Below are 21526 nucleotides of genomic sequence, written 5' to 3' on the forward strand. Positions count from 1 at the left end.
ACTTCTGTCTTTCTGACTGGAGCCCTGTGACTAGTGGTGCTCCGCAGGGATTGGTACTGGGTCTGTTGTAGACAAGTGTGAGGTGTGGCACTTTATGAGGACCAACCAGGGTAGGTCTTACACGGTGAGCAGTAAGGCACTGAGGAGTGTGGTAGAACAAAGAGATCTGGGAATACAGGTCCAAAATTCATTGAAAGTCGCAACACAGGTAGACAGAGTCATAAAGAAAGCTTTCAGCACATTGGTCTTCATGAATCAATGTATATACAGGAGTTGGGATGCTAAGTTGAAATTGTATAAGATGTTGGTGAGCCCAATTTGGAGTATTGTGTACAGCTTTAATTACCAAACTGCAGGAAAAATGTAAATAAAATTGAAAGCATACCATGAAAATTTACAAGGATGTTGCTGGGACTTGAGGACTTGAGTTATAGGAAACGGTTGAATAGGTTAGGACTTTATTCCTTAGAAAACAGAAGACTGAGGGGAGATTTGATAGAGGTGTACAAAATTATGAGGGGTAAAGACAGGGTAAATGCAAGCAAGCTTTTTCCACTGAGGTTGGGAGAGACTACAACTAGAGGTAATGGGTTAAGGGTAAAATGTAAAATATTTAAACGGAACATTAGAGGGAACTTCTTCACTCAGAAGGTAGTGGGAGTGTGGAATGATCTGCCAGCACAAGTGGTAGGTGCGGAATTGATTTCAACATTTAGGAGAAATTTGAATAGGCAAATGGATGAGGGGAATGTAAGGCTATGGTCTGGTTCAGGGTCAATGGAACCAGGCAAATTAATGTTTTGGCACAGAATAGATGGGCTGAAGGGCCTGTTTCTGTGCTACAGTGTTCTTTGATTCTATGTCTCTAAATACATTGGCCTGTGCTCTGAAACATGCTTCCTAAATCTTTCCATCTACATATCTCCCTTGTCCTCAAAGATTATCTTTTTGTCCAAGTCTTCTAATAATATCCCTGCTGTCTTGATACTTATAAATTATACTGCTAAAGAACCTTGGGAGGGTTTAACTATATTAAGGCTGCTATGTAATGGCAATATCTTTTGTTGGTAACTGTGGTCTTGACAAATTTTTAAAAAATATCAAAATCTGTAGATGCCAAATTCCCAATGCTGAGTTTGAATTGCTGTATCATAAATGGCTTTAGAACTTTTATCCCCTTTCATGCAATAGTAATAATTTTTGAGGCTGAGATTTACGGTAGCTTTCTCACAATGGCAATTACATATAGCTGTACCAGAGAGGATAGCTATTAAGGAGCTTGCTACTTCATGTTTTTTTAAATCAAATCTGAAATAAATTCTTAATGGACATGTAAATGGTGGGGCAAAATTGATACAGATTTAAATTTTTGAAATGGAAAGCTGTTTAAATGAAAATGAGATAAAAGAAGAACCTTCCTGGCTGTGTGGGTTGTTTACTCAAAATGCAGATCAATAGGAACCCAAAACATTGGACTGGGACAAAGTCTGCTGTAAGTACATTTAGACAGTTGTGGAGTGCTCAGTTCTAGAAGTTGTGTGTGAGGGACTGCCCTTAACATTAAAGGAGTTACATTAAGGAGCACTAGCAAAATTAAAGTCAATAGAAATCAAAGAAAATTCTCAATTGTGTGGAGATAGACATCACACAATAGAAGATGACTGTGGTTGTTGAAGGTCAAGCAATTCAACAGCACGCCTCTACAGGGCCACTCCCAGGGCAGTATCGTAGACTTAATCATCGTCAATTGCTTCATCATTCATAAATCTCTCAATTCCACATCAACATTTCAGATAACATAATAGCTTGTGTCAAGTACATACAGTGTCTGACATAGAAACAGCAGGCAATGAATCTTTTACTTAAAGGTGAGACTAACCATCTTGAAGTGACATTCAACACAGTACCATTAATGTATTCCTCCATTATTTACTTGCAGAAAACTTCAGGAGTGATCTAAAATTTAACTGAGTTAGCTACGTAGAAACTGTGGAGAGCAGGTTAGAAACTGAGCAGTCTGCTTAACAATCTTTTTCTTCCCTGTATAAGGTTAGAAATGAGGAGGTTCAGTGATCATTTTTATATGTATTAACTCAGCTAACAGAGCAGTTCATGCTTGCATGCAGTAAGAACGAGGCTGCATTCAGACTCGTGGGGGCCAGTAACATTCATGTCACACAAATGCCAAAAATTCATCTAGACACTCCACTTAAATTCCATGTTGACAAGGCCAGGTCAAAGGCTCAGTTTCCTGTGGTAAATGACTCACCTTCTAATCCATAAAGCTGTGTTTCCAGCACCACAAAACACAAGTTTGCTATGTGACACAGCACTCCCCACCAATCTCAATGACTCCAATGAGCCTTCAGAAACACTAACCACCCAGGTTGAAGCAGCTCACCTGATTGGTACCCCCAAACATACAATCCCTTCTCTACTGGTACATACGTGACATCTACAAAATCAAGTCAGCCACTCTTCTCTGAGAGCATCTCCCAAGGCCACAATCTCCACTACCAAGGACAGCAGTGGGTGCATGGGAACACAGCTACCTGGTTGTCTTACAAGCTGCATCCTTTCCTGATTTGGAAGGTATCTCCAACCCTTCATCAGCATCAGATTTAACCCATGGGACTTGCACCCAGCACCATTGAGAGCACTAGTATCAGAAGAAGTGCAGTGTTCCAGGAGTGGTTCACTGCTTCCTACTCAAGAGCAAGAATGATGAAAAAGATTGGCTTTTATTTGTCACATGTGCTTCAAAGTATTGAAACATACAGTACCATGCATTGGTTGCATCATCTCAGATCAGCGAGGATTGTGCTGCATAGCCCACAAGTGCTGCCAAGCTTCTGGTGCCAATATAGCATGCCCACACCTCACTAATCCGAAACTGCATGTCTTTGGAAAAACCATGCATACATGGGGAGAACGTACAAATTCCTTACAGACAGTGGTGAGAATTGAACCCCATGGTGATCACAGGTACTGTATTAGTGTTACACTAACTGCTCTGCTATCATGCTGCCCCAGAATTAGACATGCAATATCTACTGACCTTAACAGTGATAGCCAGATCATCTGTTATGAATAAATCTAAAGTGATGGAAAATATCATCGCTAGGACTAACTTACTTATTAATGTCACTCACTGATGCCTAAAATGGGTTTTGCCAATGATATCTAGCTCCAGCTTTCATCACAAAAATTAACCAAAGTACTGATCAAAGAACCAGTCTGGTTGAATCTACTGTTCACTTTCCTCCATAGATGCTGCCTGACGTGCATTTTGTGTGTGTTGCCCAAGATTTCCAGCATCTGCAGAATCTCTTGTCTCTCTGAATTGCAAAGATGAGGTCAAGATAACTGCTCTTGACTTTAAAGCAACATTTGACCCAGTATTTTCTCAAACAAACCTAATAAAAAAGGTCAGTGGGCAACAAATGGTAAAATATTCTAATGATTGGAGTCACATCTACAGGAAGGGAGTTCCTACAAGGGTGTTGTAGTTGGATAAACCAAACCCAGGACCATGTAGCTGAATTTTCTTAGGGCAGTTTATGGCCCTTTCCCCAATGATCTTCAGTCACACACATCTTGGTAATGTAACACAGGCCCCTCATTGTCACTGGGTCCAAGTTCTGGAACTGCCTATCCAATACCTTTATATGAGAAACCTAACCAATGGACTACAGCAGTTTATGAGGTGGCCCACACTATCTTTAGATAGGCAACTACAGATGGACAATAGATGCTTACCGTGATGACAATCCAAACACAAAAAATACATTTTGAAGAACAGTATTGTTGTTCAGAATCAGAATCAGAATCAGGTTTATTATCAACGGCATGTGATGTGAAATTTGTTAACTTAGTAGCGGCAGTTCAATGCAATACATAATATACAAGAAAAATAAAATAATAATAATGATAATAATAAACAAATAAGTAAATCTTATTCAGTATACTTTATACAGTGTATGTATATTGAATAGATTCAAAATTGTGCAAAAAACAGAAAAACTATATATTTAAAAAAAGTGAGGTAGTGTAGAAGGGTTCAAAGTCCATTTAGGAATCGGACGGCAGAGGGGAAGAAGCTGTTCCTGAATCGCTGAGTTTGTGCCTTCAGGCTTCTGTACCTCCTACCTGATGGTAACAGTGAGAAAAGGGCCTGCCCTGGGTGCTGGAAGTCCTTAATAATTGACGCTGCCTTTCTGAGACATTGCTCCTTGAAGATGTCCTGGGTACTTCATAGGCTAGTACCCAGGATGGAGCAGACTAAATTTACAACCCTCTGCAGCTTCTTTCAGTCCTGTGCAGTAGTCCCTCCATACCAGACAGTGATGCAGCCTGTCAGAATGCTCTCCATAGTACATCTACATAAGTATTTGAGTGTATTTGTTGACATACCAAATCTCTTCAAACTCCCAATGCAGTATAGCTGCTGTCTTGCCTTCTTTATAACTGCATCAATATTTTGGGACCAGATTAGATCCTCAGAGATCTTGACATCCAGGAACTTGCTCACTCTCTCCACTTCTGATCCCTCCATGAGGATTGGTATGTGTTCCTTCATCTTACCCTTCCTGAAGTCCACAATCAGCTCTTTCGTCTTACTGACATTGAGTGCCAGGTTGTTGCTGCGACACCACTCCACTAGTTGGCATATCTCAGTCCTGTACACCCTCTCGTCACCACCTGAGATTCTACCAACAATGGTTGTATTATCAGCAAATTTGTAGATGGTATTTGAGCTATGCCTAGCCACACAGTCATAAGTATATAGAGAGTAGAGCAGTGGGCTAAACACACTCCCCTGAGATTCACCAGTGTTGATCATCAGTGAGGAGGATATGTTATCACCAATCCAAACAGACTGTGGTCTTCCGGTTAGGAAGTCAAGGATCCAATTGCAGAGGGAAGTACAGAGGCCCAGGTTCTTGAACTTCTCAATCAGGATTGTGGGAATGTTGGTATTAAATGCTGAGCTATAGTCGATGAACAGCATCCTGACATAGGTGTTTGTTACATGCAATAGCAAGGGTTTAGGAAGATGTACAGTATATAACTAGTTATAATGTTGCAATATCCAAGACCAAGATCACCTGACTGGATGTTCTCTCAGAGCCAATGAAAACATACCTCATTATCACAAAAGCTCAAAAAGAAGAGGGGAATTGACATTTTTAAAACTTCATTAATACTGAGAACATCATTGTTTATATCTGCTAGTATACCACCTGAGACAATCAGTAATAATTAAAAAGTAACTAAATGGAACTTCAAAGGAGTAAATATCTGAAAATATGGTATCTGAGAAAAGCTATATAAAAAGAGTACTTTCATAGAACAACTTTCTTGCATCTCTTTCCTTTGTCACATCAGCCTAATTACTCATATTTTCAGCTATGAACACCTTAAGGCTTCATTATCTCAGTTGGTGATGATGGAATTGTGGATTGAAGGATACCGGAGATGGCATGGACATTTATCCTGGCCCCACATTGTTCCCACTGATGGGTTTGGCTAAAATTGGGGATTTTATTGATTAGCTGCTCAGCAAAGACAAGTCCACAGCAGATATTGGTGCTTCAGATAGATATGAGTATAACAAGTCCTTGTCAGTAATTTTGAGAAAATACACTTCACAGTTTCTGTCCTTGTTGTACCAAAAATATAAACAAAAGGAGAGGGAGCTGAGTGAGAGTTTGCTTCATGACTTACCATTCACATTCTTGAAAATGTTGAAGATGGGGAGTATTTGTCGATAATAAGGCACTAACGCCTCGCCCACCATGTCAGCTGATACAACCAGGTGCTGGAGGACTTTCAGCGTGATGCAAATGATTTGCTTATTCCGAGTGTTGAGCGCATCTGCAGGGACAGAAGCAAAGGCAGAGGAGAATGATTGGTCTTTGTGAAAAGGAAACTTTAATGGGTAAATTTAATTAAATTATTCTCTGCTGGGGTTTGCAAGTGGGCCTTTATTAGCAGAGCTTTGAAGAATTCCAAAGATGGATTGCACCACTGATGTTACAAAACACTGCCTTGTCCTGACTGTTATTTGTTCCCACAATTTGAGCTGACTCCTCACTAACCCCCAGAATACAGTTCATTTATTCATTTTGCAGGCTGCTCACTGCTCTGTCCAAATCACAGCATGTACCATAGGGCTAGTGGAACTGTGCTAATGTGCAATGTTCACAACAACAGATACTTTCACTTCAAACAATTGGGCGTCTATGTTTTGAGCTTATTACTAAGAAATCATTGAAGGCAGCTCAATGAATAAATTCTGGAAATAGTTTTTTTTGTACAAAGAGGCAAATGTTTGCAAATAATTTGGTAAGCTTCTATTAGTCACAAACAAAAGCATTAACATGCAAGCTTGTTCTCATATCTGTGTGGCAACACATGATTATTCCGTTTTGTAGTGATGACCTTTATGAAACATCTTCTGTTGCCTTTGTTTGACAATAATCTCACTTTTGTGCATAATAGACTAAATGAACTTTTGTTTTGGGAACAATTTGGTTGTGTTTAAAGGTAAGTATAATGTCTTTCTATAAGTAACACCTCCAGATCCAGACCTCCCCCTGCATTCCTTAGGTTGAGAACTGCTTGCATAGAGACATTCTGATTAAGCTTTGAACAAATAGTTGATACATTGAACAATGTGTCCTTTAAGACATCAAAACACACCAACACCAATATAACAAAAGATACATTAAGTTCTGAAACAATGAATGTGGCTACAAATTGCTACTTTACTGTATACATTTGAAAAATACTTCATTGATTGTTACTGGTACAATAGGTTACTGACCTTTTCAACAATCTCAACAATGAAACCATGAATAAAATGTTACTTGTATCAAACTACTGGTTGGTGTTTTGAGGATAATATTTATATTTTTCAGGACTCTTATACTGTACAGGTTTATGAAAGTAAAAGAAAACCTGAACCATTGCATAAACGTAAAAATGAATAAAATTGCATAAAATGAATATAATTTTATGGATAAAAATCCTGCAAAATTAGGCTTGACAGAAACCACCTATAGAGAAAATTAATGATGAAGATATTTCTTTCTTGTTTGGACATTTTTTTCTTGATATTGTTGATTTCATCCAGCTGGGATAACTTAAAATAACTGCAGCCTTACGAATTGAATCAATTTGGGGTTCTATATCATTTGTTTAAATTGGAATCTCAGCAACTGTAGGCACTGTTTTCCAGCAATGATGAAACCAGTCTGCAAACATCAAAGCTTCTCGAAGAAAGGTACAAAATTTTATTGAAAGTGGTGACCATAGGATTATATACCAGCAGGAGAGCACTGTCAAAAGTATGAGAAAGAAAATTGCCAAGTATAAACGAACTCTGTTAGGCCAAAATAGAGGTTCTGCATATGATTCAATTTGTAACTTATCTGAGATTCCTGATACAATAATGTTGCTTAACAATGAGAAAATATGTTACATTTCTTCACAAAGACATTTATCATCATGTCTCACAAAGAAGAAATATTTTACAAAATCATGGATTCATGTGAAGATTTTGATTGGCAAATTATGAAATGCAATTGCTTCATGTAATGTAAAAATGTAAAATTAAAAGTATGGGAAAAAACTGACAAGAAAAGTAAATGTAACATTTTTGGTCACTAGATTGAGCTATGCTAACAAGGTAGAAATGAAATATTTTTAAAAATCATTAACAAATATGCTTATTCAAAAATCTGGCATCTTCAATCTGGAAAATTTCAAATGACCAGGATCCATACTTCTTACAAGGAAATTTCAAACTTCTGCCAGCCTTCCTGAGAAAAGTGCTTCCTGTTCTCATTTCGAAATTGAAGGTTATTCCCTTTTGCCCTGGGTTCTGTCAGCAAATAAAAGAATTTCTATCTACCCTAGTATTTTATTTCCATTTTGATGAAATCATTCCTCACAAACTTCAAGACCTGAACTTAAGCAATCTTTATAACTTATTATTTCAAAATGCAGGTGTTAAGTGGTAGTATCGCTCTGGTGTGGGTAATCAATAGATTTAATATCAGTATCTATGTTACAGGTGACTGGTAACCTTGCAGATATTTCAAGTGAATCAGAAACTCACTGACCAAAAGGATATTGTTTCACAGTTAAAATGTACCTAGACAGGCAATTGAAGAGCAGTCATTTGCAAGCCATAGACTAAGAGTTGAGGATTTAAAATGAGTGAATTAAAAATCTCTACTGTTGGCTAGATGCCCTTTCCCATTTTGCAAATTTCTGTGCTTTGCCACAGTTTAAGAGACATTCTTTTACGTCAGCTCCAGATCTGGAGTTTGAAACATCGAAGGAATAGACTGAGATCCAGAAGATTATTACAAAGTTGTCTATCTAGTGCCATGAGAGGATTTCTAGTACCAGGTCAGGACACCGATTGCCCTTCAAGATGGGCACCAAGTCAACCCACCATAGCTTCTCAGGCAGAATGCCACCCATTCATCACTTTGGCAACAATCTGGAGCCAGCCAATTTAGGGAAGGTCTGGATAACTGTCTAGACTCAATGGAAAAGGAGCAGCTACATTCTTGGCAGGAAATGTTGCAACATCATGCTAGTACCAAAAAATCTACCAATAAGATAGCAAACCAGGAAAGCCAGTGATATGCAAAGTTCAGACCACAATCATTTCCAGTTTTGGTATTAATTGATTTTATTGCTGTTGTAAATGATTAATAATAGAGTGGGAGAGAAAGATTAATTCTGATTTGCTTAAGTCTTCATAGTGATTTCTCTTCACTAGTATGAGAATCAATCTCTCCCTCTCCCTCTCTCTCTCTCTCCCTCTCTCCATTATGTGTGCTAAATCAACAGCTTGCATTTACATTGCAATTTTAACATGATAAACCATGAATGTTATCTAAGTTTGACATTGAGCCACACTGTTTGATACTAAGGTAATATAGAAAGACTTGTTCATTTTAAGACCAAAGAAGCTAACTGGTCTCTGGTTTTCTGTAGAAGTCACATAAACATAGAACATAGAAGAAACTTAGAAACATAGAAAACCTACAGCACAATACAGGCCCTTCGGCCCACAATACTGTGCCGAACATGTACTTACTTTAGAAATTACCTAGGGTTACCCATAGTCCCCTATTTTTCTATGTACCTATCCAACAGTCTCTTAAAGACCCTATTGTATCCTCCTCCACCACCATTGCCGACAGCCTATTCCACACACTCATCACACTCTGTATAAAAATCTTACCTGACATCTCCTCTGTACCTACTTCCAAGCACATTAAACTTGTGCCCTTTTGTGTTAGCCATTTCAGCCTTGGGAAAAGGCCTCTGACTATCCACACGATCAATGCCTCTGATCATCTTATAGACCTCTACCAGGTCACCTCTCATCCTCCATCGCTCCAAGGAGAAAAGGCCAAGTTCATTCAACCTATTCTCATAAGGCATGCTCCCCAATCCAGGCAACATCCTTGTAAATCTCCTCTGCACTCTTTCTATAGTTTTCACATCCTTCCTGTAGTGAGGTGACCAGAACTGAGCACACGATCAATGCCTCTGATCATCTTATAGACCTCTACCAGGTCACCTCTCATCCTCCATCACTCCAAGGAGAAAAGCTCAATTCCTCTCATCATCCTTTCCTTAAACCAGCACTACCATACAGTTTTCACAGCAGTGTGCCTGTGTTTTTCTTACATCAAATAAGCATCAAATGGTTTCCCTATTCATGCTACATCCAGTCCACCTTTCTTGGCATAAATTGGAGCCCAAAGGAATCATAAATGGCCTTCACAGTGTATTCTCAATTGAACACCTTGGTACTTTAATCGCTGAATTTAGGAGATCTGGCTTGGCAGCCCAAAAACTGCCAAGTCTACAGTGCTGAAACTAATAAGTAGTGTATTCTCCTGTGTTTAGCCACTAACATATTCACTCATTGTGTGAAAATAGAAGCAGAAAATGCTAGGAAAAAAAACCAGCATTGGTGGAAAGCATAAAAAAAGTTTATGTTCTAGTATGAAGAGTTTGCATCAGATAGATTTCCGACAGCTGCCAGTTTTTGATTTAGGGTGACTCAGTGGTGACAATGCTGGCAGCAAATGATGAGAAACCTCTTTTGGTGAGATGATCCAACAGGTGCTGCACCAGTGCCACCGATCATTGCACAATGTTGGATGTGATTTGCCCAAAAGAAAGATGTCTTTGCTGCTTTGATCAGGCCCCCAGATTCTATTCAATACAAATCTCAATTTGTTCTAATTTTGCTGACTACCCATAATAAAAGCAACACTGTGCATTTAACATGCAGTCAGAAGGCCATCATGACAGTGAGAATGAAGGTTTCAGTATTGAGCTGCTTATGGCCCATGCGGCTGTACAGAACTGGTGTGGCCTCAAGGTCGCTGGGTGTTGCACAGGAGCATAGGAGGCGAGCTTTGAGCAATGAAGGGGGTGGTTTACCACAGTGCCAATGAATCCTTGCCACTGACTCCATCACCATAGCAGATAATCTTCCCTCATTCATTCTACTGAAATCTTTTATAATTGAGCAACTTTTAAAAAGTTTGTTTTCTTTCCTTTCTCTGCTCCAGCAGAGAGTGTCCTCTGATCAGGCACTTTTTCAGAGCTAAGTAGATCTGCTCAGGCACCAGCAGAAAGAGAGAAATAACAATGGGTTGTTTACAGTGTCTGAACTCTTGAGCATTACTTGTAATGTTTGTAAAGTGGCTGTAGAAGGATTCTGAAAAGTGGGATGGGCAAGATGCTTCATGTCCTGAAGGACATGGGATGGGGAGCTTCTCTGTGGGCTCAGAATAGCCCCATTTCTTCTTACATGAAACATTATCATCATCATCATCATCATGTGCCATGTCGTATGACATGGGCGATCACGGTCTATCCATGACCGTGATTGTCCTTGGCAATTCTTTACACAGAAGTGGTTTGACATTCGCTTCTTCTGGGTAGTGTCTTTACAAGATGGGTGACCCTAGCCATTAGCACTACCCTTCAGAGATACTGGTCGCAAAAGCAGGACTTGTGATCTGCATCAGCTACTTCTATGACCACCCATCACCTGCTCCCATGGCTTCACTTGACCCTGGTTGGTGGGGATAAGCAGGTGCTACATCTTGCCCAATGGTTACCTGCAGGCCAGCTGAGGGAAGGAATGCCTTACACCTCCTTTGGTAGAGACATATCTCCACCCTGCCACCCAAGCATGAAACGCATTACTGGAAAAAAAAACTCAACGAAATGTCTTCCATGGCAGCACTGATTAACCCCCACTCCCACTACCACCACTACAAATGTTAGCTTTTGTCATAGCTGTGCCTGAAACCCAGAGTCCGAAGAGAAAAACACCATGACTTTAATAAGAGGGAACAGGAAGTACTGCATTCAGATTCTTACTTTTTACTGGGATGATAAGTTGAGGAATAACAGGAAGGATCTTCATGCCTCCATGTTCCAGCATGTCATGTATCCCCTGGCGTGCAAAGAAGTCATATGGGTGCATGGTATCACAGAGGCCATCAAAAAACAGAGGTAGATAATAGTGGTAATCTAATTTCTCAATCTCCACCTGCAAGAAAATAATGGCATCTTAGAAACATTTCCTTATTACAGTAAAAATACACTTAAGACCTACTATTCCACAACCAGTTCTTGAGTGACATTTAGCATAACATATATCTCCCTCTACCTATTTTAATGACAAGATGATTTTATTTTCAATGGGAGTTGAAACCATTTACTTTAAGTGCAATCTCTCAATTTACTGCTGGCAAGATGCCAACCTATAACTCAACATCAACAAGGAGTATTTACTAAGACTTCTTTAATAGCATTCAACACACAGAATATTGCTTTGCAATGCATGCAAGGACAAGTAGAGACCATTTTGTCCTTGGGCTATCTAATTAGATCATGGTCCATTTATACTTCAACTCCATTCCTTTGAACTTACAACCTATACCATAAATATCAAATATTGAAATTTCTAGTTATCCCTTGCAGTTTTATGTGAATATGCATTTTCAAGTTTTATTCCTAAAAGGCTTAGTTTTAATGCTTCCATTTTGGTTGAGAATGGGAATGAGATGGATAATAAATCTTGATGGAATGGCAGAGCAGACTCAATCAGTCAATTGGCCCAATTCTGTTTTTATGTCTTATTGTCTTTATTCTGGACCATCCACAAGAGAAAAAATTCCTTCCCCACCAAATCCTCTTGTATTGAAAACTCCTCAAGATCATCTCTAAATTTTCCATAATGGAAATACAAAGTTTATGGAATATTTTTTCAGAATTTAACTATTTCAGCTACTCATTGATCTCCCTCCACTATATTCTTTGAAGTATGAAGGATAAATCTGTACACAGCCTATCAGCTGGGGTTCATCACAAATTGAGAATAACTTCCACTGCTTATTAATTCCACCCTTTTGAGATGAAAATTGACATTCAATTAGCCATTGTGATTTCCTGTCCTATTTCTTATTGTTTGGCAGTTTTACATGATCGTGAACCTCAGCACGCAAATTTCTGTGCTCTTTTATAACTCCTAAGCTTGTCAAGTGAAAGTGGATGACGTCACACCAAACACAGTTTTGTTGACGCACTTAATCTGTGACATATCTGCCAACCTCGCATTCAGGATGGCACTGAGAACCTGAAGTGTATTCACTCCAGAGGTAAAGGAGCTCATCCCCTCTCAAACTACCAGTCTGCTCACCTCACCCTTTCAGGCACCTCCTACCCAATCCAGTTTTGGGCAGCACTTGCATGCCCCACACTAGCCTCATCGGCCACCTCCAAACCAAAGATCCAGAGAGGGAACAGACCTCTGGATCCCCTAGGGACAACCAAAGAAGATGAAGAAGGAAAAAGAAGTGTATTTCATTATTTCACCACCATCTGCCTTTAATCTTCTTTGCATGACCCTTTAAATTTCTCTTCCATCTTTTAAAATTATTGTCTATTTTCTTCTTTTACTTTCTTGAGATTAGCTTGGTAATTTTTTTTAAGCTTTCTGTCTACTGGATTTTTACTTTTTCTTGTACTTGTGTTTTTAGCTTGATTTTAGTCCAGAAATTCAAATGCTACGTTTTCTCTAGCACTTTTGGATTTAATCACTGTATAAAATGGATTGTAGTAGCATTCACCTTAGTCCAATCCCCATCAACGATATGGGGACAGTAGTATGGTGGTGGGGGGGGGGAAATTCCCCTCATCACCTGGACTGGCACTGTGATGGCTGCAAGAGCATGATTGCAGTGAAACACCATTATTTCCTGTGTGAAGCTGATTCACCAACAGTAAGCCAATTTATCAAGTGTACTCTTCAAAGGCGCTAAAGAAAACTCTTGACTTGCCTCAACATATGTAGTGCCAAAGACACAACAGAACATTCCATTCCATCTAGTAGAAAGCAATGGGGCCTTTAATAATCAACATTAGTTTCCATTGCAATCAATAATTGAGAAAAAAAGAAACATTGTGTCTTTTTCCAGATATAGAACAGCAAGTTATAAAATACATTTTCCCAGCACATCACCACTCTCTGGAGGACTGTGGCAACCTGCAACTTCTACTGTTACTAATTTCTGGACATATTCTTTCCACTTTTTCACACTTAACTGTTTCCCTTTCATTTCAACATTGTAATTTTCTCTTTCATTATTATTACCAATATCTTTTGTCCAAAAATCCAATTTTTTCCAAAGATACTTTAGGCTGGAGTACTAAGCTCTCAACTGTGTCTAGCTTGTGGCCAGGTCTTACCCTTTAAGCTATGTTTATGCTTCTAACAAAGTTTTGATTTGTGATTCTTGTGCAACACGCATTCATCTGTGATATATTGTACGTCACTGTGGATTCATGTTTAATGCTGAATATTGATTATCCGTTGAATTTCATTTTCTCCCTTTTTGGCACTTTTTAATCACTGTGTATCTTATTTTAAAAAGATCAATGTCAGTTTTTATATTTTTCACTAACTTAAAAGTGCTGCTTAAGTTTGCCTCATATCTAATGTTTTTTTCCAATTTTACTGCCTCGTTCATTTATCACAATGTTAAAGGAACTATGCAACATGCAAACTCGAACAAGCACCTCATATTCTGCCTGAGCATGCTACAGCCCAATGAAATGAACATTGAATTTTCCAATTTTAGATACCCCCCCCCCCTTCTCTTCTTGATCCACTCAGATCTTCTCACACCTACTCTTTTTTCCAACTCCCCTCCCACTTAGTCTTGGTTTCTCAGAATTTCCCCTCCCCCTACCTGGTCTGCCTGTCATCCACACACCACTCACTCAATCCCCTCTCCCCTGACTGTTTCCCTTTCCCCAGCACCTCTCCCCATACAAAGTTCCATTTACCACATTCCTCTCCTGTCAAATTCCATAATCTGCAGCCCTTTGCACTCCCAGCTTCTGTGGCAACCTCCACCCCACCCTCCCCCATTTACCAACTCCTCCTCACCTAGATCTACCTATTTGCTTGCCAGTTCCAACTCAGCCCTCCCTACTGGCTATCTCCCCTTTATACACTCAGTCGATCTGAAATAGCAGTGAAAGGATTCCTCAAGATGATGATGAAAAACCTTTAAGATGATTCAGGTCTGTTTCTGGCAGTGATGTTGGGAGTGGAATATCTGAAAGTTTCATGGTGGTTGTAAGAATAAAGGAGTTGATTTGTACCTATTCACACTGAACTATTTGACTGGGAAACATCACTAGATTATGGAGAGGGAAGATGAAGGAGTAACTTGAAGACAAGGACAAAAAAGCTTTTGAAAGAATGTAATGAAGGGGTTGTTAAGTGGAGAAGTGAGGCCTTAAGGCCTCAATTATCTTGAGTAAACCTTTGTCAGCAAAGGGATTACAGAAACACAAATTCCTGCACCTCCTCCTTTGCATGAGTATGTTCTGATGAAGTGTGTGTTTCATTTTGCAACAAGGAAATTTTTTTTGGTGTTGGCACGTACTGATTGGCCATCCATAAAGAAAAGAAAAAACATGCAGAGTGTACAGAGACATTGAAATGACCGTTCTAAATCAGCTGAAGTTCACAGGAAATAAAAAATTAAAAACTGTTGATACCGGAAATCTTAAACAAGACAGGACTCAACAGGTCAGGTTTTCCACAGATGCTGCCTGAAATATCGACTATTTCCACCATTTATTGAAGTTTAAAGGAGCATTAGCATTATTAAATCAGAAAGAAACAGAACATTGGAGTTACTATTTATCTTGAATTGTCTTGAAATCTTTCAGGAACCTCTAATCAACTGGGCAAAGAAACAACTCATAGGAATGCACACAAAGTGCTGGTGGAACACAGCAGGCCAGGCAGCATCTATAAGGAGAAGCACTGTCGACGTTTCGGGCCGAGACTATTCGTCAGGACTAACTGAAAGGAAAGATAGTAAAGGATTTGGAAGTAGTGGGGGGAGGGGGAAATGAGAAATGACTGGAGAAGACCGGAGGGGGTGGGATGAAGCTAAGAGCTGGAAAGGTGATTGGCGAAAGTGATACAGAGCTGGAGAAGGGAAAGGATCATGGGACAGGAGGCCTCGGGAGAAAGAATGGGGAGGAAGCATCAGAGGGAGATGGAGAACAGGCAGGGTGATGGGCAGAGAGAGAGAGGAAAAAAAGCAAACAAACAACTAAATATGTCAGGGATGGGGTAAGAAGGGGAGGAGGGGCCCTGACATATTTAGTTGTTTGTTTTTTTTCTCTCTCTCTGCCCATCACTCTGCCTGTTCTCCATCTCCATCTGGTGCTCCCCCCCTTTCTTTCTCCCGAGGCCTCCCGTCCCATGATCCTTTCCCTTCTCCAGCTCTGTATCACTTTTGCCAATCACCTTTCCAGCTCTTAGCTTCATCCCATCCCCTCCGGTCTTCTCCTATCATTTCGCATTTCCCCCCTCCCCCCCACTACTTCCAAATCCCTTACTATCTTTCCTTTCAGTTAGCCCTGACAAAGGGTCTCGGCCCGAAACGTCGACAGTGCATCTCCTTATAGATGCTGCCTGGCCTGCTGTGTTCCACCAGCATTTTGTGTGTGTTGTTTGAATTTCCAGCATCTGCAGATTTCCTCATGTTAACTCATAGGAATGCTTCATTCTCCTTGTTCACTCTAGTGATACACAGTGATCCACTAATGATCACTCTGCTGAAGCAAAACAATGCATGTCAGTGAGTATAAAGGATTGTGGCATGGTAGCCATCTTTATCAAATAATCAAGAGAACAATGGCACAAGATTGGCAAAGGGAAGGTCAGAGGGTATGTGATAAATATTCACAGACTCTATATTAGGGTGAGGTCAGAGTAAGGAAGGGTATAGTGTTATAGAGCTGGGAAGTGGCTTTTGTGATAGAGAGGAAATGAATTTTATAACCTCCTCTTGGAAGTTAAACAAGATACTGTTTGAACTACCCTAGAGTGGCTAGCTGGTGAGAGGAAGAGTAGAATTTATGTCACAGGTACACATTACAGTAAGTGGCAGGGGCTAAAGATAAGGATTTCAGTCAAAATTTAGCAGAAGGAAATAACAATTAAAACAAGATTGCATACTGAATGGTGACAGTGAAGTGAACATTGATAGTTGGACGTAAAAATTTCACCATGTCTGCAGGTATCACCAAAGGGCAATATCTTGACCACAGTGTGGAAGCAGACAAGGATAAATTCTCAAGATAACTGTACTTAGACCTGATTCAAAATGTGGATCAATGGGGCACTCGTGCACCTACACACACACACACACACACACACTCACACACACACACAATCTCACCACATTGGTACATTTTGACTCCATGTTAGTTCTGAAACTAAACCACTAAAACATTTAAATAATAATTTGTGCAGTTCATTCCTGCAAAATGCATTAGTGTTCATTCTCTTGTAGCTGACATTGCCAAAATGATTCACAGTAACATAATATTTGTTAATTGAGAAATTGTACCTTGGAGTTTAAATTGTAGGAAGCATTTTTTCCATCCTTTTGCAACTGAAAATCAAATTTACCTGGAGTGAAACATGATAGTAGCTTTACATAAGTGTACATAGTTGAACAGGTCTTTCAGAGGGTTATGCGTTTTTTGCATCCCAATGAGATTTCAGTGCCATTCATGCATACTCTAACCTTATTTCCCCTGCAACGTTTCATTTGAAGGCTTAAGAGAGAACTAAGACTAACTGGATGTAGAAATAACTATTATTGGGCACTCCCGGAGTAATCAGCCTTCAATAGCACAGCATGAGATGTTGATATGTCTTTTGTCCCTAAGCTCAACGTACACTCTTCTGAGCACTAGTATCCCCACTTCTGACATTCTTAACACTCCAACCCTTCCACATTCCCCTACACTGACCTCCTCAAACCTCCTGAATCCCATGGTCACTAATGACACCTCATGCTGTCCGCTCTCAAGAACACAAAGCAGGAGATCACAGAGTAAGTTGGAAGCAGTTCCTTACCAGTTTTAAAAAGTGAGAGGGGCCCACCTGGACTTGAATGCAGAGCGGAAGATGGCTCAGTAAGGGTCAATAAAAATAAGTGAGATGTTAGCAGAGTGGCCATTGTGGGAGCAGCCATTGTTGGAGTGGGCAGTGTTAAGAGTGACCAGACGTTGGCTCAACAGGCTTAGGTGAGAACAGGTGCAGGCTGGAACTTAAGTTTCAGAAGTTAGAGGTATAGCAAGTTGGTAGTTCAGGCAGTAGAATGCTCCTTCTGTGCCATGTGGGATTTCAAGGTACCTAACAATCTCCCTGGATGAGCACTCAGCTCCTGACTGACAAGGTCAAGGAACCAGAGCTAGAGCTGGAGGTACTCGGGGCCATCCCGGAGGCTGAAAACCTTATAGACGAGACTTTTATTGAGGTGGCCACACCCAGTGTGCAAGCTTCAGAGAGTAGATGGTTGACCACCAGGAGAAGTAAGAGGAGTTAGCAATTCGTACAGAGTTCCCTGCAACAGGTGAGGCAAATCCCTTTGGATACTACTGGGGGAGATGACCTATCAGGGCACAGCAGCAACAGTACTGTGGCCGGCTCTGAGGCTCAGCAGGGATGAGTAAAGTCAGACAGAGTGGTGAACGGAAAATCAATTGTTAGCAGGATAGACAGGAAATACTGTGACAACGAAGGAGAAGCCAGGATGGTGTGTTGCCTCCCATGCTAGGATTCAGCATTGTGGCTGCAGAAAATTCTTAAGAGGGAAGGTGAGCAGCCAGAGGTTGTGATGCACACGGGTAGAAAGGGGGAAGCGGTCCCGTGCAAGTGAGTATAGGGAGTTAGGGAAAAGGCTGAAGAACAGGACCTCCAAGGTAGTAATCTGGATTACTCCCAGTACCATCAGCTAGTCAGGACAGGGTTAGGATAATAGTACAGGTGAATGAGTGGCTGAGGAACTGGTACAGGGGGGCAGGGTTTTGGATTTCTGGATCATTGTGATCTCTTCTGGGGAAGGTAAGACCACACAAAAAGGACGGGTTGCACTTGAACCTGAGGGGGAGAAATAACCTTGTGGGCAGGTTTGCTGGGGTTGTTGAGAAGCATTTAAACTAATTTGGCAGGGGAATGGGAACCGGAGTGATGAGCTGAGGATGGGGCAATTGGTATACAAGTTGATACAGTGTGTAGTGAGACTATGAGGAAGGACAGACAGATGATAGGGCCAAATTCAGTCAGTGCAATAAGTGGAAGTGTAACATGGAGCAAAAATTGAAAAGGATGATGAATACTGGACTGAAGGTGTTACATTTGAATGCACGCAGTATATGGAATAAGGTTGATGATCTTGCAGCACAGTTAGAGATCGGCAGGTACGACATTGTGGGCATTACTGGGTCATGGCTAAAAGAAGATCATAGTTGGGAATTTAACATTCAAGGATACACCTTGTATTGAAAGAACAGGCAGGTAGGCAGAGGGGATGGGATGACTCTGTTGGTAGAAAATGAAATCAACTCCTTAGAAAGAAATGACCTAGGATCAGAAGATGCTTTTTAAGGCATTGGCCAGACCACATGCAGTATTGTGAGCAGTTTTGGTCCCCTTATTTAAGAAAATATGTGCTGGCATTGGAGAAGGTTCACGTGAATGATTCCAGGAGTAAAGAGTTAACATATGATATAACATTTGATGGCTCTGGGCCTGGATTCACTAGACTTCAGAAGAATGAGGGGGGAACTCAGTGAAACTTATTGAATATTGAAAGGGCTAGAGAGAGTCAATGTTGAGATGATGTTCCTATAGTGACTGAGTTTAGGACCAGAGGGCACAGCGTCAGAAAAGAAGGACATCCATTCATAACAGAGATAAGGAGGAATTTCTTTAGCCAGGGAGTGGTGAATCTGTGGAATTGATTGCCATTGATGACTGTGAAGGCCAAGTCAATCAATATATTAAAAGGGGAGGTTGAAAGGCTCTTGGTTAGTCAGATTATCAGATGTTACGGTGAGAAAGCAGGAGAATGGGATTGAGAGTGATAATAAATCAGCTTTAATGGCAAGGTGGAACAGACTCAATGGGCTGAGTGGACTAATTTTGCTCTTATGATCTTGTGGTCTTATTTCCTTCAGATTCCCTCCAACTACCGAACACAGGCCTGTTCAGTCTGGTTGATCTTGACCACTCTCTTACCCCAACCCAAGGTTCAGTTTCAGTTTACAGCCTACCCGTTCTCTCAAACCTTTAAATCTGGCATTGGTTCCAGATAGCAAATCCATCCAGCCCATGTTCTCTTCTTGCTGCTGCAGTTAGGTAAAGAAGCCTTAGGTGTCCTACCTCCAAGTTCAGGAACAGTTATTACCCTTCAACCATCAGTTCTCTAAACCAGTGTGGATAACTTCACTCACCTCAACTTTGAACTGATTCCACAATCTATGGACTCACTTTCTATAACTCATGTTCTCAGTATTAGTTATTGTATTTATTTGTTTGTTTGTTTATTTTTAATTAGCATTGTTTGCTTTCTTTTGCATATTGGTTATTTGTCACTCTTTGTGTGTAGTTTTTCACTGATTCTATTGTATTTCTCCATTCTACTCTGAATGCCTGCAAGGAAATAGTATTTTGATAATAAATTTACTTTGAACTTGAACTGAGTTTTTATTTCCAAAGTTACTGTATGAAACACCCATTGAACATCAGGTGAAATGCTCACTTAGAAGCACTAGTATGTTCTACATTAGTAAATCTGTAAAATGAACATAATCAGTACTTTTTTCTGAGAAATCTTATTTCTGGCAATTGGATCTCTGGAATGAATAGTTTGAATCAAAAAAGTAATCTTCCCAAACTAAAAAGCTCTGATTCTACTTTCTAAATGATCCTGAAATCCATGCCACAAGTTACAATCAAAAATAACAAGTCACTTTGAACAACTGCAGACTATTTTAATGAAGTTTTAATCTTGCTGTTATTTGAGAACATTTATCAGTAAACAACTAACTTGCCATGGGAATTAATAGTGATGAGAATCTATAGTGCGTGCTTTGAGACTGCCCTGTTGACTTTGACATTTTGTGCCTTATCCAGGCACAGCTCTTTTCCCATGTACCAGTTCATAGTTCAGCAACTCTTCACCAAGAAGCATCAGTCAATAAAGACAGGGCAGAAATCAATACTGTAAGTAGCAATGAACCAAGTTGTGTGAAAAGATCAAAATACAGATCTCAAAACCCAAAAGAAAAAAAAACGTCTTTCTAATCTTAAAGTAAGTCAGCACAATGGATAATGAAACCTCTCTTATATCTTTCAAAACCACAAGAGTTATACCATCAAGTACACAGAGCACTATAATGTAGACACTATACCAACCACAGATTAGATTACACAAGATCACAGTCTATCCATGTCCTTTTTATTTCATTTATCTTTCAGGATGCAGAGTACATTTTTCAAAATACCGTGCAGCAATTTTCTTATAAAAATGCTTTAATTTTATTTTATGAAAATCTCTGCCGTACAATAGAATCTAATATGGAAGATGAGTGTCTGAGCTTTGCTGATCAGGGAGGGAAAGGTTAGCAAGTCTTAGCTGTGCCAGTAATGGTGCACTGTAATTGGTTTTAGTCAGACTGGGTCATGGAAAAGCTCAACAGCCAGTAGATAGAGGAGACTTTAACTCCATCAGTCTGATTTGGATTCAAACCCACGTCAGAGTCAATGAACAATCTACAGTCTCAATCTCTTTTTCCACAGGACATCACGAGTTTCATCATGAACACAGAGAGTTCTTGAGATACTTTAGCAGAAACAATGCAAAATTATTTTAAATATTTAATTTGATGACTATTTTATCTTGCAGCACATAATGCAATCTAAAGCCAAGGCAAGGCAACTCATAATTGGCATGAGTTATACTGCTTCAAGGGAATTTTTAAATACAATGTACTATTAAAAAGCATTTCATCATTATATTGTCATGTTTGTAATTACCCTTTTAAAGAATGTTCAGAAAACTTGCTTTCATACATGTCT

At 39.9% G+C, this 21526-nt stretch overlaps 1 protein-coding gene across 3 annotated transcripts in view; it reads right to left on the reverse strand.

Annotated features, from left to right (window-relative positions):
- The window catches only part of LOC132403149 (parkin coregulated gene protein homolog), a 271957-nt gene that overhangs the window by 111245 nt on the left and 139186 nt on the right, over positions 1–21526 (reverse strand). For all 3 annotated transcript variants that reach the window (XM_059986479.1, XM_059986477.1, XM_059986478.1), the window contains exons 4-5: positions 11437–11608; positions 5728–5877 (exon numbers count right to left, since the gene is read on the reverse strand). In XM_059986479.1, coding sequence (XP_059842462.1) covers positions 5728–5877; positions 11437–11608 — 322 coding nt within the window. The remainder of the gene's footprint in view (positions 1–5727; positions 5878–11436; positions 11609–21526) is intronic.

The sequence above is a fragment of the Hypanus sabinus genome, chromosome 12, assembly GCF_030144855.1.
Source record: "Hypanus sabinus isolate sHypSab1 chromosome 12, sHypSab1.hap1, whole genome shotgun sequence".
NCBI lineage: Eukaryota > Metazoa > Chordata > Chondrichthyes > Myliobatiformes > Dasyatidae > Hypanus > Hypanus sabinus.